General features: G+C 44.7%; 2 protein-coding genes across 2 annotated transcripts; both read left to right on the top strand.

Moving 5' to 3' along the window:
* Positions 1-2382: 2382 nt before the first annotated feature.
* On the top strand, positions 2383-7770 carry LOC6549036. Its single transcript, XM_001974120.3, has 6 exons — positions 2383-2987; positions 5117-5441; positions 5679-5887; positions 6022-6277; positions 6343-6818; positions 7007-7770. Exons 1-6 carry the CDS (start codon positions 2774-2776, stop codon positions 7210-7212), a joined length of 1686 nt encoding a protein of 561 aa, XP_001974156.1. The 5' UTR covers positions 2383-2773; the 3' UTR covers positions 7213-7770.
* A 2785-nt stretch (positions 7771-10555) lies between these two features.
* LOC113564268 lies at positions 10556-11198 on the top strand. Its single transcript, XM_026980266.1, is given in 3 exon segments — positions 10556-10739; positions 10742-10832; positions 10874-11198. Coding segments are annotated over 3 exon segments (600 nt in total).
* Positions 11199-17662: the final 6464 nt, after the last annotated feature.

Here is a 17662-nt window from a genome sequence, read left to right as displayed (position 1 = left end):
AGCGGAAATTACAAAGCAAACTCAACAGCATGGCGAGCGCACACAAAGTTGCGTTTTAGCTCCTGACGATGGTGTGAGTGCGAGTCCTTTTGTGCGTGTGTGGCAGTGTGTGCTCGTCATTAACGAGGTCATTGGTAAGTAAGCTTGTTTGATGTGACCCAGACATGTAATCCGGGCAGCGGGGCAAACAAACGAAGTCGGACAGAAATCGGAAATCGGGCGACACCAGTGCTGCCAAAAAGGGCAGTCCACAACATTGCGAGGAAATCAGAAGAGTGGCCAACTTAAATGCCAAATATATTTGAGATTGGCTTTACAGGCGTATAAAGGTGCCCGTTACGACGCACTCCCCCAATAAAACCAGAACTGTCAGTACTACCTTACTTTTAGGTATATATACCAAACAGCTTTCGTAGCACATTGCTATGAATTAACTGATAAGCAGCACGAGAAACGGTTTCCGGATAAAATGTGCCTTTCAGGAAGTGCAAATATACCCGAATAAGGTCAAAAGGGCAGCCCGAATGGCGTTGCGCATACGCCGCGTGTGTCACGCGCTGGCATGTAAAATTCAGCGGCCTGCGCGCTTCCCGTCCTGCCAGCTGAAGACTCCTAATGACATGAGCCCCATGCCAAGCAAAAGCCAGAATGGATCTGAGAACGGGTCTTGGACTCGGCGGCGGTATGCAAATCAGTTTACTGCGGCGACGACAATGACAATGATGGCCGCCACTCAATTATGCGCCGCGCAGGAACGACTTTCGCTGCCTACTTTCAGGCGCACGATAAAAAACGGAAGACGAAAAACGTGTGAGGAAAACGCTTTCGATTTTCGGATACCCATTTTCCCCAGGGGGCTGCAGATTAACTTATTTTATGCGAAACACATTTCAATTTGGGCCCCAAAATCCCTTTTCTGGTGCCTCTGTGAAACCCTTTGCCCATGGGAAACACGTCAAGGGATTTAACGTGGCCAACAGGTGTTCCAATTGCTGGGCTTCGTGTCGGTGGTATATTTAGATCGCAGAGCCTCATTAAATTTTTAATTAACGGAATTAGTGGAATGTGTGTTGCCAAGTGCGCACGAATGTCGAGAGATTCCGACTCCGGCTCCTGAGATGGACTCGAGGCATTCCTGTGGTTTTGGGGCGTTCCGTTTTATTATTAATGTCCGGTAAGTATACTCCTGGAATACCTCTTCGTGTTCCCTAGGGAAGCATGACGTTACAGGTGCCTAGGACCTCGTTATATAGGACCAAGCTCTACTCGAAACCCTGGCCTTGACATCCCAAAAATAGACGTACTGGTTTTATGTCACAGCGCATATATTAACCTCTCTAATTATAATTCATGATAATTATCATGCTAATGGGTGGACAGGGATCAAAGGTCCTACATATATTACAGGAAATTATCATGCGTGTCACGGGGTTAGAACCTTTTACGAAGCGGAGCCGATGGAAATTATGCCATATAAAATGGTTGAGCTTATCATGGGCTAGAGCTTAAGCGATAAGCAGCAAATTACCTCTAATAAAGATGTTGATTTATTCGGAGGACAAAGGAAAGTAAGATAAAATACTTCAATACTTCAATACTTCAATTTTACGTAAAAGTTACCATAACAGTAACACTTGAATGGCGTTTCAGCCACTTTATTGAGTAGTAAACTACTGCTTTTAGGGCATATATAGATTTATTTACAGAATCAATCTCAACCTTACTAAATACCGACCTAGATAGTCCCAAATAGAGAGCTTTAAAGGTTGGTGCTCCGTTCAATTCAACAAAAGACCTCAATTATGCAACGAGTGCCAACAATTAATTATATATTTTCATTATGCCACTCGTTGCGTACCACGGTTTTCATTTATTTTGTCGCATCTTTTGTGGCAGAGAAACTTTTTGTTCAAGCTTATAATTGACTGCGCTCGGCACAAAGTATCTGGCAAATTATTTATGAAAATGCTGCCTGGTCCGCTATAGAAACCTAATAACAATAATATTGCTGATTAAGCATTAATCAAAGTCGGCAGCTGGGCAAAGCAACAACAACGATGCCAAACTAAAGCCACGAGACAATGGGCCACTTTGGAAGTCGGAGAAAAGGGAAAGTGATGATCTCGGTTCAATGAAATTTATGGAACCCGGCCGCCTTAATTATAGAAAAAGCTTGGCCCAATATATGGATTTTAGATTTAGCCTTTTGGTAACAAAGGAAAGCACAGCAGCAAAACTGGCTGTTTGTCAACTGATAAGCGGCCGCTGATAAGGAAAAAGCCATTTCCACATTTTCCATCTCTCAGAGGAGAGAGCGCCATTGAGCGAAAAGCTCTGGCGAAAGCTTTTCTTTTCGGCCTTGGCATTGGTTCGCTTCGGCTTCGTTTACGGCCAACAGCTGATCCGAGTTGGCCAGATGCTAAGCTGTCTTGGCCCGCTGATTCAGTTGTGCCGCACAGGTTCAAGCGAGCGGTTCGTGTGTCGTAACGTTCGGAAACCACAACTGCAAACGCTGCGGCTATCGGACTATTTATGATTTTTTGTGCTGTGACAAAAGCGATTTATTTGCGGACAAAAGTGGTTTCTTGAAATCAGCTGGTATTGTTCTGAGGGATAAAAATAAAAAAGAAAAATAAATAAAGTATCTAAACTCAAACATTTGGGTGCCCTGGCAACACTTGCATTTTCCCTCACGACCAACCACCCAATAACTCCCGGCTGACACACATTTGATGAGAACAAACAGCAAACTTAGAAAAATCAACCGAAAATAATGTCAACGAAATCAATGGCAGCCCACGGCAGCTGCAACATGTTGCTGCTGTGTCTTCTGCTCCTGCTGCCGTCCGTCTCCCCCGTCCGCTTGCCCAAAAGCAGCAGCAACAATGCAACAGCAGCAACCACAGCAGCAACCGCATCAACCGCAACAGCAGCAACTGCAGCAATCCGCAATGCCAATGCCAATGCCAAGGCTGGTAGCAAATATGGTGAGTCCTATGAGCCGAGGAATACATTCAGACAATCGCAGGGCCAGTTGAAGTTGCAGCTTCTAAAAGTGGTTGCAGGCATGTCAGGCACACAGAAAAAAACCTAAGCAACCCTTCTTCATTCTTGTAAAATACTAGTTTGGATATGTAGCCGCAGGCAAATAAGGTTGGTTGGTTTCTCAAATCCCTCACTAATATTGCTTGCGAACTGCGTCTGAGGTGAAAAGATATATAGAAACATAGACCTTTTTCCAAGTACTCTTTTAAGTTGTAACTGGAACGAATATTGTTTAGCGTGCATATTTTCTGTTTGCCTATTCTTGTCGAATGTTGGCTAATTGCACTTGGTCACGATCAAGCGCTTTTTCCCTGAACCTAGTTAGGTTCCTTGTGGTATTTTCCCTACGCCTGCCCTTGGTGGCGAACGAAAGACTCAGACAACGAACTTGCCCGGCGGCCAGCTTTTTCTTCACCGTGTGCCAATCATGTGGGCACGCGGGAAATGTGTCGACATTTCCTTTTGGCCGCTAAATGAGGGCGGCCAGCACGCCCAGAACCGCAGAGCGGAAATTGCAAAGAGATTTTCAATGGAGAGCAAAAGTGTCATTAGGCTGGGACATGCCAGTAATTGTTGGCCACAAAACACACGTTTCGGCCGTTCTGTCTCTAATCGAATTAGCTAAAGCGCTGCAATTACCCCACCATACGGTGACAGATCAAGATTGATCTGGCCAGATGATAGAAGGCAATTTGCCCGACGATCTTTTATTACAGAACTTCCCGCTGGCTGTGGCCAATGGCAAGTTAATGAATCTGAGGTCTGTTCTCTTCGACACTTCCACTTCCTGGCTTGCATAACACTGCAGCGACAACTTACGAAAATATGGCCTAACCGAAAATTTGTGCACCGTCATAGATAGAATTCCCAAGATCGGAGAGTACCATTAATCATTGCGATGCTGCAATTGAAGTGTCTGTCATTTCTTCGTGGCATTTTTATTAATTCTCTGCTGGATTTTGGCTCAGCAATGGCATCTAGCCATAGCCCCGATTTCAGAATTTGTGCCATCGAAGACTTTTCACTTTTCCAAGTTCTCTGTGCGAAATTCGCCTAAAAATGCTGCCGCTACCATGCACAGCCACACACAAAATCGGTGTCAATGATTTCAACATGGGAAAAGCATGGAAAAGCCAGCCACCCCAAGCTGCAACAACGCAACAACTGCAACATTGGCAACACAGCAACATGGCAAACACAAACAAGCTAGCTTCGGCAACTGGCATTTCTAATTGCAGATTATGCAAGGTTCTGGCTCAGAAGAAGTCACCAAGCTGGCGGGCTGGGAAATCGCCTGGAAATCGGGGCTAAGTGGGCACGGAGAATTGAAAATTTACCAGGACTCGACGTTGTGATTAATGGATAATTGATCAGGGACTTATTGCTACAAATCTCGAGGTAGCGCTTTGTAACAGCGAAATAAATCTCTCAGTTTTCTAGATGCGTAAAATGCATTATTTTCCCAGCTGTTATGCTGGGGTAAAATTTCCATTCGAATTAGAATGTGCAGCACCAATACAATTAGGAATTTAATACTACATTCTAGCCTGCTTAACCAAAGCTCTTGGAGGCAATCCTCACTGCCATTTGCAGCCCAAGTACCATGTTGCCCCATTCCTTTAGCCCAGCATCATCGTCATCATAGTCAGATCTAGTTTTTATTCCGCCTTAACTGCCTGCCCCCCTTGGCTAATTCACGTCACACTTCGGGCCAGATCCTCCATCACTCGCAGTTGAAGTGGAAGTGCAGAACTCCAGCTGGCAGCACACTTCAGATCTTCTTCTGCAGATCTGCCAGTGGGAACAAGCACTTAGTGGTCCACAAAAAACCAACCGAATGAAACAGAACTAATCCAAAAGCGTGTCTGAAACTCAGGCGGCGGAAAACGAGTTCCTTGCCCCAAACCTATGCTCTTGCAGCAAAGTAACCATGGTGGCTGATTTGCATGCAAGACCAACAACTACCAACTACCAACTGCCATTGCCACTGCCACTGCCACTGCCACGAATCTTGGCTATAACCCCGTTTTCCCGTTGCTGCCCATGCTCATGCTTTTGTAACCTTCGATAGAGATACGCGGCGTTGCCGGTGAACCAAATTACAAATCGGTGAATCTGACCTGGGAAGTTGAATTCGTGCCGTCGGCCCATGACACAGATTCGAGCCCCGACTCCCATTCAAACTCCAACTCCAGAGCGGACCAGGTGAACGCGACAAATATGAGCGGTGATGTGGAACCGCCCCGGGATCTGGCATTCCAGATATTCTACTGCGAGATGCAGAACTACGGCCCACAGCGCTGTCGCGTCAAATTGGTGAATGGCACCACCGCCGAGGTGTCCCAGGAGGAGATTGAGAAGGCGACGGACCAGCAGGAGGAGCACGAACCCGCAGGGTAAGTGGTTCTGCCATTTAGGGAATGCAGAATTGGAAATTTAATTGGATTTACCTTTAAGAGTAGGAAATGAAAATTTATCCACTTTTTAACTTCATTTAGGAAAATATTTGAAATAAAATCAAATACTTTCGCATAAACTTAATGAAATACAAGCAATATTCCTAACTTATATGCACAAGTAATATTCACTGTAATATTTAACAGTTTAATACCATCTGCTCAATACTTACGTAGTTCCCAGGTGCACCACTTTGCTGCGGCTGTGGACAACTTGCGCATGGCCACCAAATACAGTTTCCACGTTCGCCCGGCGGCTCAAAAGCGCCTCCAGGCGGGCGGAACTCGCAGCTCCAATGCCCGGGCCGACTTCCACGATGAGAACGAGATCGAGAGTGGATCCGGACATCTGGCGGGCCAGAGCATCGTCATACCCACCAAGGGCTGTAAGTGGTTTCCAAGTATTATCTAAGTATTGACCAACTTACTGAACGAACTGAACACATCGCTGGGACGCAAATTGTGTTCGGGTAAAATTCAGTACTTATTTAAATTGAATATACTTTCCGAAACTTACCAGTCACCGCACATGCCACCCAGTGCTTGCCGCACGCCTCGGAGATCGAGGTTGAAACGGGTCCGTACTTCGGAGGACGCATCGTCGTGGATGGAGGAAACTGTGGGATCAAGGGCGATGCCAGTGATGCGGCGGACAAGTACACCATGAGGATCGATCACAAGGAGTGCGGGAGCTTGGTGAAGCCGGAGACCAGCACGGTGGAGACCTTCATCACGGTGCAGGAAAACCTTGGCATATTTACCCACAGCACAAGACGGTAAAGCACATATAGACCACTTATAACTATAGCGCAATTTTCAACACCCCCCTTCCAAATCCTAGCTTTGTAGTGGTCTGCAGCTACCACTCGGGCATGCAGACGGTCCGCGCAAGCTTCACTGTACCCGGAAAGAACGGCGTGGCCGCCGCCTACGAGCCGAACGACGCATTTGAGCCAGATGAGGATCAGCGCCTGGGCAGGGAACTCCGTCAGATGCGCTACGTCAACAAGACGGAGCTGGTGCTGCGCGAGCCCGACTCCCAGCGGGAGTCCCAATCCGATTCGGAGTCCGAGGAACAGGCTGCCGTGGTGGAGCAGTCCCCGTCGCCCACCACAGAGCAGGCTGCTCAAGCCAGAGGTCAGGGCAGAGCTCTGAACCTCAACGAGGTCAACGGCTTGGCGGATGAGCCGGCGGAGCAGCAGCACTTGGAGCCTGTGGTGGGCACCAAGTACGCCAAACTGGTTGTCGACCAGACCCACAGCTCCTGGATGCCGTTGGAGGAGGGTTCGCCACCAGGTGGCAGCGACGAGAATGAAGGTAAGTGGCCGTTCCAGCGACAATCGTGATTCCCAAAAGCTAAGGAAAAAATACAACAAATATTTTTGATTTGATTCAATACATTTCTTGTTCAAATGAATTGTTTCTTCTATGGGAATGATATATATTTTATATTACCAACACATAGGTAAAGTAAATATTTCCACATCCTTTTTCTTCCTATGCAGCCGTTCTGCGTTATATTGGCTCCCATCTGAGCAGCGTGCTGGTAACCGTCTCGCTATCTGTGATAATCATCAGCATTTGCATCGTTCTGCTGCAGCGCCAGCGGATCCGCTCGCCGCCCCGCAGCCCCTCCCCCTGCCTGGCCGCCCACCTGCCGCACAAGACGCTGCCGCGTGCTCTGCAGCAGCAGTACCAGTGCACCTTGTAGGTGCCCCTGCCCCACCGCCCCACCGCCCCGACTTGCAACTGCTTAGCTATGCCCACTTGTCTTGCTGAATGTCAAAGTTTTGAGCGGAAGAAACTACATTTGGCTGAAGATGACTGCGCATAGCCACGCCCTCAGCCCCGACCCGGGAAAACGGTTTCCAACTCAAGCCCCATCGGCACCAGTGGGTTAAGCATCCTCCGATTTACATAGTTGTAAGCTCGACTTCGACTCTGGCCAAGCTTTAACTGCGATTGCGGGAAGGACAGGAGGAAGCGGGCAGGGCACTTCTCATAGAGCGAGATTAGTCTGTAGACGCGTAGACGTAAGATTATGTAAATTATTTATGCGCAGAGAGAATATATGTACTGTAGCTACTTAATAAAGTATTTTATTATATTTGTACCGGACTAGCAGCCAACTCAATGCATGTACTCCGCTACTTCAAAAGGGAAACCTGGCCTAAAATTTCAACTAGATCTAGAAACCAGAATCCAACCAGACCGATAGTTAAGAGAAAATTGCAGTTAAGCGAAATAAATAAAAATATGTAGCCCACAATGATTTCCGTTAACGAATCTTTCCCAAGCATTGGATTCAGAGTCTGCGGAACTGAAAGTCAGTCAATAGGTCGCCTCCCGATAAAGTAGCACTCCTCCACGAAGTGCCCACTTCTGCCCAAGCAGCTTGCCGAAATCTAGGTTCCCACTGCCATCATCATCAGACTGTCGTTTCGGAAGTACGTTCTTACCGATTTCATCAAGGGTTACGAGTGTGTGGTGTCTGGGCTTCTGGTCGTAAAACAAAATTACGAAATTATGTTAAGATGTTGGCTCGTCAGTCGGCGATTTGCATGAAAGGGGCGCACAAAGTTGTCAACTCCGCACGTTCTTAGTTCTCCACTTGGTCTTCATCGGCTTGCCCGGCTCAAACGGAAGCCGGCAAATATAAAACATGTAACGAGGCGGCCGACAAAAGACATTAACTGCAGTCGTGAGCCCGTCTCGTTATTGTTGCCGGTTGCCCAACTCGGAGGGGCGACTCCAGCTCAGTGCCACCAATGCCAAGTGGAAGCCGAGTCCAGAAAGCAGAGACTGCGGCGAAAGGCGTTCTGCTAACTTTCTGATTGAAGTGCCTGGACTTGGGGATCGCTGGATTTTGCATAGAAAAGCCATTAGGCTCGGCTTTTCATCATCATCGCCATCAGATACAAAAGGTTTGTCTGGCCTTTTGTTTGCATTATTAGAACACAAAACCAAGTGAGCGTTAAGATCGCTCAAAAGCGCGCAAAAGCCGAAGCAACAAAATGGAAAACTACAAAATACTAGATAAACAAACTTTCTCATCTGCAAGCCAGAATGCACTGGGAAAATAGTTCAAGCGACTAAAATGATTATAAAAACACCTGGAAATTAAATCTATTTGTTTTTATTTAGTAGCTATTCTAATCTTACACACTTTAGGTACATATTTTTACTGAGTAAATGGAGCTTCTTTTGTATTTATAGTTCTTTATTAATTAATTTATTTAAGTTATTTAGTTTTGGTAGCTGGGTAGAGTGGGGTATAGTATGGTGGATTTTAGTAGCCTCTAAAATATTTATATTCTTGACTAGGGAACTATAGAAGCTAGAAAGCTCAGAAGATCGCCACGCCCAAACTGACACCCATTGACTAAGGGGTATCTGATAGTGTAGGTACTCTGTAGGCACAATGTTGTGTATACATTTATAAGTTATAAATTTTTTTAAGTGCTGGTTGAAGCTGAAAGAATCTGCGATAAGTCCCAGCGTTTGCCTTCACCTTCACCCATTTCAATGGGCCTGTGGTGCCGGAGCTGCACCACCGCAACCACCAGCGGCTGCTCAAATTTCACCCACAGTGGGGCCTGGCGTTTTGACGTTGATTAGCATGTGGCACACATAAATCTGTGGGATTGGGCTTCCGTTTCCCTTTTCGAACGCACTCTCCAGATCTCGAGATCTCTGATGGCGGCCGAGCATGACGTGGTGGTGCATTCACCAATTGAGGAGCCGCCGGGGAGTCGAGTGGAGTTGTGGAGTTGTGGAGCCGTGCATAATGAGGCCAACGATCTTGGCCAAGAAGCCAGCCGAACCAGTTAATGAGTCGCCGCTGTCTTGGATTAGAATGCGAGCAGCTGACGAAGACGAAAGTAAAACTGCCCCGAGAAAGTTTCCATTTATCGCCAAATATAGAAATCATTTTTCTTCTTTTATTTTTCTGGCCGGGATTATTAACGTTCGAACGCAGCAGGGGATTGTTCTCTAGGGGTAATTACTGGGCCACCTCCTTCTCCAGCTTACGTGTAATTATCTGCGATCTGAACCCGATATTCGTGTCAGATCCCCAGATCTGCATTCTGCCGGCAAATTGCACCCAAATGCTAGTGCCCCCCCTTTTTGGCCCAAAACAACTAGCCAGCATCTGGGTTATCTTTTGGGCAATCGTGATCTGGCAGAACCACAAAATGGAACAGTCGCCGAGCGGCTCATTGTTTTTAGCCATCATTTGTGTTGGGGTTTCTGTTTTGTTTCCGAACCCAGATTCTGGGCTAATGACAGTCGCACTTTTTAATGATTGTTATTATGAATTATGTGTGGTTTTCCGAGGGGATCTGGCTGAAGAGGGGGTAGAAATTGGTGTCAAATTGGGGAATTGTTGGCAGCTCAAAATGGGTGAGATTCAACTTTTCGGTTATGAGGTTAAATACAGTTTTGGCCGGAGTTCGTCGACAGCTTTAATTTAATTTTAATTTCATCTGGCATTTGGAAAACTTTGGCAAGTTATACATCAAATGCGTATTGCCATTCATTGATACCTCAGCAATCTTTTGATAAATTACGTATATTTTTGATAAGTTTGTTAAATTGTGTTGCTGAGTTAGGTATAAGAATTCTATTTGTACTTCTAAATGCGGCGAAGATTAACAATGCAGTGAAAGTGCTATCAATACATGTATAATTAAAGGTTTTAGGAACTCCCATGGATAATATTTTATTACAAAGAACTTCTCCTCAAGTTGAGTGACATTTAAATTTTGTAATATATAGATTTCACAGGCAGTCAAATATAAATCGGTGATCAAAATGTTTGGGAACACAATTAGTTGTTTTGAAACGAAGTTGCTTCATTGATTTTCGGAGCTCAAGGTGCAAACATTCTAGGTCTCCTTTCTCGCATCTGATCATTTCGATGTCAGTTGCCAAGATAAATAAATAAATAGATAAATTTATTAATTTTTAATAAATAAATAAATAAGAATATAAACCAAAGCCCAACAAAAGAATACAAACGGTTGATTTGCATTTTTAATATGTCAGGTCAAATGGACCAACGAGTAAAGGAGCTGTATTTAAACAAAGACCATCATTTCGATTTGATTTCGAGCTATTCTATGAACTTGGTAGTCGGTTGATTCGCTAGAAAGGTTAATGCTCCGGTCGTTGTTCTTGCCCCCAGTCCACCCAGCCAGGTGCTAAACCCTCTGATTGGCAATCCCCACGATAAAGTGTAGATGTAGATAGTTCTCCATCTCCACATTCGGACAGCCTCTTGTACGGAATATTTGTGTGCCAAATCGACCGAAATCGCAAATGGTACAAGTAAGTATAATAGTTTGGAGCCCCAATGATTTCCATTCCAGGGGGATTTTCGGGGATGACCATGCCGGAATACACTTCTGTACCGCCGCAAACGAGAGACCCATTCGACCTAGAGTGCCAGCTGCCATTGAGATTGGAGGCATTCAGATCAAGGAAAAGTTGAATAACCTCCCTAAGAACCTGGAGAAGTTCCTTAGCAATGCTACCCAGGGGTCCATTCTACTGAGGATGGGTTCCAATGTTCAGGGAATCCACATCGAGCCGGATGTAGGGAACAAGATACGGAGCGTTCTCCCGAATCCCAAGCAGCCACAGAGTTATCTTCGCTCTATCAAAATCGCCCAGCGAGTGTCCGGGATTCTTTGATCTTCCGGATATAGTAGGTTACTCGGCACCAAGGGGGAGCAACTCCAGACTCCCTTCGTGCACATCGATTTTATAGCCACTAATAACCTGGATATACATGCCTTAATGGCGCCTTTTTAGTTGGTCTGTTATTAATGATAAAGAGAGTTGTTCTAAGCATAGGCAAAAGGCTCACAACAAGTTAAATAAGGTTAGGAAGCAATGATTATTATAATGATGATTAATCTAATATCTTATAATATAGTAATATTTCAAGATTTATCTATGCGGCCACAAATAAATGAATGACGAGAATTTACAATCCTGGAATATCGTGCCTCTCCCAAAAGTTCAAACGAGTTCAAGCGAATAAACTCGGAATGGATATGGGATTGCGCGGAAACTACTCCACCAAATCGGGTCTTTAACTCTGTGATACCTAATTACATCAGCATCGAAATGCCCTTTTAATTCGAGAATGACAGGACCCGACCAAGTGGCAGTGAATCGTCATGGCCATAAACAGTACTCATTGACTATATAAAGTGTAACTACAGATGCTTCGAGCACAAGTTAGCGTAAATAAAAACCTGATGTTTGGTTAATTTTCTTTTCCATTTCCCGCCGGGATTCCCCTCACGCACCACGCGGCAGAACCGAAGTAGAATGACAAGTGGAAGTGCCTTGCCCAGATCCAAAGGCCTGGACTACAGCCTGGTTATAGCCTTGCACTGCGAGAATTAAGAGCATTAAGTCCAATGTACAATAAGAGTAATAATACGAAAAAAATAGGCAAGGAAACACGTATTGCGGAAAGTATAGACCACATTTCTATAAAAGTTGCAGGTTCATAGCATAATTTTAGTAGAATATTAGCCAAGATCTTCCCGTGCACTTGGACATATGCACCTGCTGTTTTTGCCTTCCGCTGATTTGCTGCACCGCTGCATGCAAGTTATGTCTCTATCAGGTTTAGTATTTGTATCTGACGCCGCGGCGTGCAGAATTCGCAGCCAACTTGATGCATGGACGCAGTTGAAGCGCAACGGTTGCCGCAGCAACTGCAAGTGCAAGTACAAGTACATCTGCAACGGCAGCCTGCAACGTGCCACATGCGGAAACCACTTTGGCAGCGACTGTTGCAACCGTAGCAGCCCATTCCCAGCCCAATCCCAGCCCGAATAACATTCTCGGTGTCGCAATGCGTTGCACGCGTAACTTTGCCTCTTTTTATAGACGTCATAGGCACCCTACAGATTGTTACCGAATGAGAAAGTACTGAAAATGATTTGAAGCTTGTAGATATAGTTGTCTACTTTGAACTGCTGAACATAGCAGTATCACAAATTGTATAATTTAAGAGTAGTATGTTGAAATGCGACAGTCGCACCGCTACAATTGTGCACTTGAGGCCATTAGTTTAAATACCAGTTTCAAGTCGTGTTCTTCTCCTTGGCCATCGCGCATTTTTAAGCACATTTTTAGGTCTCTTCCTTCGGCTCGTCTCGTTTTGGCCGGCGCGAGTGGCTGGCGGCATCCCAAGGCGGTCCAGCGGGCCATCCCAGTTCACCACAACCCATCTTGGCCCATTCGCGGCCACGCCATGGCCAAGCAAGCTCAATCCCAATACCCATTTGCCGTTCCCCAGAATGGCCATTCCATTTCGGCTCGGAGCTCATAACTGTTCTTGACGCGCTTACCTTTGAAATTAGCTGGCCTGGCCAATTCCAGCGTGCGTTTTGGCCCATTCTGAGTGACAACGGTGGCGGTCACGGCCAGCAGAAACCAACCAGCCACGCCCCCTGCGCCCGCCCCCTGCTAATCAACTGCGTATTTCAATTTACCGTTGCCAAAAGTCAAAAACAATACACTGAGCGGAGAGGAGCAGACGTGGGGCACTGGGGGAAATTCAGAATAAGCCATGGAATGGTACTATTTATCTTTATATAGCATGCTTTAATTCTGACTTTGTGCCTCTTTGCTGGTATTTTATATATTATATTTATCAATCGGAGCCGCACAATGCAGATACTTTTTTGGCAGTGCTGTGGAGGCGGCCAGTGACTAAGCGAGTGACTCTAACAAGAAGTTATCTTCGGGGGGACTTAGGTTGATTGCGATTTTTATGCGACACCCGTTAGTTTGGCATATTATGTTATAGTCGCACTCTGTAATGTAGGTTCTGCGGATCCAGGGCCTCCGGACAAGAGAGCTGTGCAGATGGTGGGAGATCTGCGTGCCATTTCGTGGCTGTATTCCCTGAACCCAGCAGACTCCACTCCGCGTTAGGTAATTTTCCCATTGAATCTGCTCCAGATTCGCACACAATTGCTCCGCCACTTGGGCCTCTACCGCGCACTCCTCTCCCTGATTTATGTATTTTGCCGGGCTTTGCTAATTTTTATTTGCTTGCAATTTCCAACTCTTTCTCGAAATAATTGCGAAAAAGCTGCTAAGAAAATAAACGGAATTGGGCGCAGGGCGAAAGTGTAGTAAGCCACCTTAAATGGGTTCGGGCCATTAAATCTGCGGCCCGATGAAACTCATTTGGGCCGCCTTGCTGCTTTCCTCACTCGTTGGATTTCTGTAAGCCAGGCTATACATATAGCCCAATGGTCTCTGTGAGAGCCATCCGCAGATAATCGCCGAAAGCTGCACAATTAACATTGCCTGGGCTTGGGTAGATCAGATCCAAGAGGGCTGATTCCGATTTACCAAGATGTGACGGGAAGGAAATTCAGCACTTACAACTCGAGTGAATTTCTAATAAAAAGCGCTTACGCCAACCCCACTTAGGAATTTCTCTTTTAAGGCTTAAGTGCCTGAAGATCATAATTGCCAACATAACTACATTTTAATAACTGAATATTGCGATACTTTTGATAGATATTTAAACAGACAACCAAATATCTACTTAAGCAGAGTTCTTAAAGATTAAATAATCTTTATCATAATTGCCAACATAACTACATTTTAATAACTAAATTAATGCGATACTTTTGACAGATATTTAAACAGACAACCGAATATCTACTTAAGCAGAGTTCTTAAAGATTAAATAATCTGTATCCAAATAATCTATTTAGTTAATTGCTATAGATGTTCAAACTTTAATATATATTATATATGGATGCGCTCATACCTTTTTAAAAGCCTTCTGAAGGCACTTAAATCGTGCTAATGATTCTCCCCACCGGTTTAAAGCTCTTTAAACGATCAAATAATTTATTCCAATTCTGACTCTTCCCAGCGAAGACCATTTGGTGTTTCCCACCAAGGAAGTACTCTTTTTAGCACCAGCACGAACTTGAGAACACCATTTACAACTGCTATGTGAGCAAACTAATTCGAACTTTTCCCAGGCCGAGCTCTTCCCAGAATTTTCACTTTGCATTTCCGAATACCCAACCCAAATCTCCCACTACGATTGCTCCATAAAGAAGGCACATTTCACTATCAAATCTTTAAGCCGTATCCCGCGTCGTCCGATTTTCGGGAGCTATGACCCCAGAAAGCACTGAGATCTATAAAAATGAGTGATATAGGGGCGGGGGAACGGAACAGAGACGTCAGAGACAGCAGACAATGCCAACGTTTTACTAACTTAATTCTACAGCTCGCATTAATCAGGCCCCAGCTCCACCCGACATAATTATATGATTAATAAGCCCCATTGTGCGCCGTGAGTTGGTTGGATGAGCGTGAAAATGAAAGTGCTGTCGATGGATGGTTGGAGAACTATGTGTGCAGGGGGGACTGCTCCGCAGAGATGGCAGTGCAATTTTCCGTTGCACTTTTCGATTTCGCACCGGTCCGCGGGCTCCGTTACTATGTATCTTGTAGTACAGTAGTATGGTATATGGGCGATATGGCCACCTCCAACGTACCCATTGTTTGCTTTTAATCTCCGACGTGCGAGCGCAGACAGGTGCACTTATTACTGGCGCTGCGAATCGGATCGCTCATCGCTCATCTAGCGGATCGAAAGGCCTTCATGTAGACGCATGGAGGCTGACTTATGGCCAGCACTGTGCTGCCAAGCACAATTCAATCGAACGGCTTTTCGGCTTTTCAGTTTTTGCTTTTTCCCAATATCGTAGACGCATTTAGATACAAAACCACTATCGTTCCTACACAGCCTTTGAATATTTTAAATTCCAGACATTTCTCCGCTGCATAGTGTACACTTGTCAATTTTCGTGTGCGGAAAGTGCTGAAAGTCGGTGTCAGACGCGCTTTCGTTGGGCATTAATAACAGCAGTCAATAATAAATATACTCGAGGTGTCCCGAAGCTGGCACGCTCGCTTTGAATGTAATTAGGGTCACAAGTGATGGAGATGGAGATCGAGCCGGAGATGAGCCACCAACCATTAGTGCTCAGCCACCGCGCCACTCTGGTGGATCGACTTTGGGCCAAAAAGCGACGCCAAATGGTTGCTGACAAATGCCAGAGCACAGTGGAAAACCTTTCCTAATAGTTTTGCCATGTAAAGCAGAACACTGAAAGAAATACTGAGAAATATTGTGTCTCGCATAAGAAGAACTCCTTATGAATGAGCAGCTTTAATGAAAGCATTGTGAATCAACAATTTTGTTTAAAATCTTAAGGAAAAGCTTTATTTCTTTTCCCGTGTATGCTTGTACTTCAGCCATCAAGAAATTTGAAAACTCAGCGTGGACCGTGAATTGGGTTAGAAGCATCGCCTTACATTGACACCGATCGAATTGAGCCATCGCGAATCTATGCCAGCCAACGCTGCGTATACGTATGCCGATGCAAACGAGAGTATCCATATCGATGACGTTCTGTCCTCTCCTGGCTTATGCCGCTAATCACGATTGCCGTGGATGATGAGCTGCTGACGATGGATGTGGTGGCCAATGTGGGTCACCTGGCTTGATGCTCGGCCATGGAAAAGTGTTTCTAGGCTGCTCTTAGCAAATAAATCTGGCGATTTACCATTTGAAGTATGAGCTTGTGAGAGCGTGTACTCAAATACTCAAATTCAATTTCTGCCTCAAGTCTCGTGCACAGAGTAATTACGACCAGAAGGCGTCAAACGATAGACTCAAAATAAATTTCTAAATATAAGAGGGCATTCCACAATAAACTTATAAGCTGAATAACAGGATACAAATTTTACAATTGTCCACAATTAAAAAAAAAAGGTTTGTGATTCGACTATTTTTTTGCCCATTTTTATTGAATTCCAATTTCAAACTTATTGAACTTGTTAATTACAAAATTTCGCCCTCGCACTCCACCCGCATTAAGTAACGGGTATCTGATAGTCGAGGAAATCGTTTAAGCCTAGGCAAAATCATTAAAGAAGTCTATGTACTAGACTAGTTAAGGGTAATGCATTGCTAATATTAATTAAAAGCAATATTTCATGCTTCGGTCTAATTTGAGTTCTAAGAACTCAGGTTTAGGAAAGAAAGATCCGATTACAATGGGAAATAATTAGTGGTATACCTGATTACAGAATTGTTTCAATCGGGCAATTAAGCATGATAAATGATTTAGCTGTCAGTTACAGTCTCCGCCTCAAAGTAAATGGCTTAGTCCAGTTAGGGAAGTATGCTTAAATCGGAGTGGCTGCAAACCATAATTAAGAGCCATTTGTAATAGTTAACCTCCTCCGTGGACAAGCCTGAGGAAAGCCACAGCACATTCCCCTAAACAAGTAAAACAAAAGTAAAAGCTAAAGGCAAATGAGAACTGGAAACTGTGAATTTCTCCACACTTAATATAATATATCAGTGGATCTATTAATATGTAATAATATGTACTCAGCCACCAACAACCATGGTTAACCAAATGAGACAAGCCATACAACACAACTGCTACATGTGCAATGCAGATATTGTGGTTTACATTGTAATTTCAGTTTCAGGCCGAGTTGCCAGCAGATGAATCTGGATGCTGACATCCATGGGTTAGCGTTGAAAATGGGTTAGCTCTGCGCGCACCAGGCGGATTATTTATACTTTAGGAGGCCCAGTTAAGAGAGTTAATTCCAGTGCAGCGCCAGTTTCATTATCCCCACCTGGCGGTTCCATCAAACCCATTATTTTGTTAGTCAACTGCGGACGGAGACGCAGCCTAGAGAACTTGGAAAAAATGTTGTTTAAAATGAAATTCCTAGCTCAGAGCATTACGATTTTCCACAGTGAATGAGACCTAGCTTATTGTAATGCTGTACATTTTGGTTGTCTATCAGTGGTTTATCATAAAAATCTAAATATATTCAAGCAAGTAAAGTAACTCATTTGGCGTACAAGCTATTACTTCTAGCCTAGTTAGATTAGGCTTACTTCTTCTAACTAACAAAATTGAATACCAGCGCGGTGGAATATATTCCCAACATTACTGGTTTTAATTTTATGCAACTTCCCCCGTCAAATCAGCGAGCTTCTTTCTCCACGTGTAGGCCTTGATAAATTGCTAACCAGGCGGTAATTGCTAATTATTAATAATTTA

The sequence above is a fragment of the Drosophila erecta genome, unplaced genomic scaffold, assembly GCF_003286155.1.
Source record: "Drosophila erecta strain 14021-0224.00,06,07 unplaced genomic scaffold, DereRS2 tig00000092-arrow-pilon, whole genome shotgun sequence".
In the NCBI taxonomy this organism is placed as follows: Eukaryota; Metazoa; Arthropoda; class Insecta; order Diptera; family Drosophilidae; genus Drosophila; species Drosophila erecta.
This window is presented reverse-complemented; position numbering and strand designations above follow the sequence as displayed.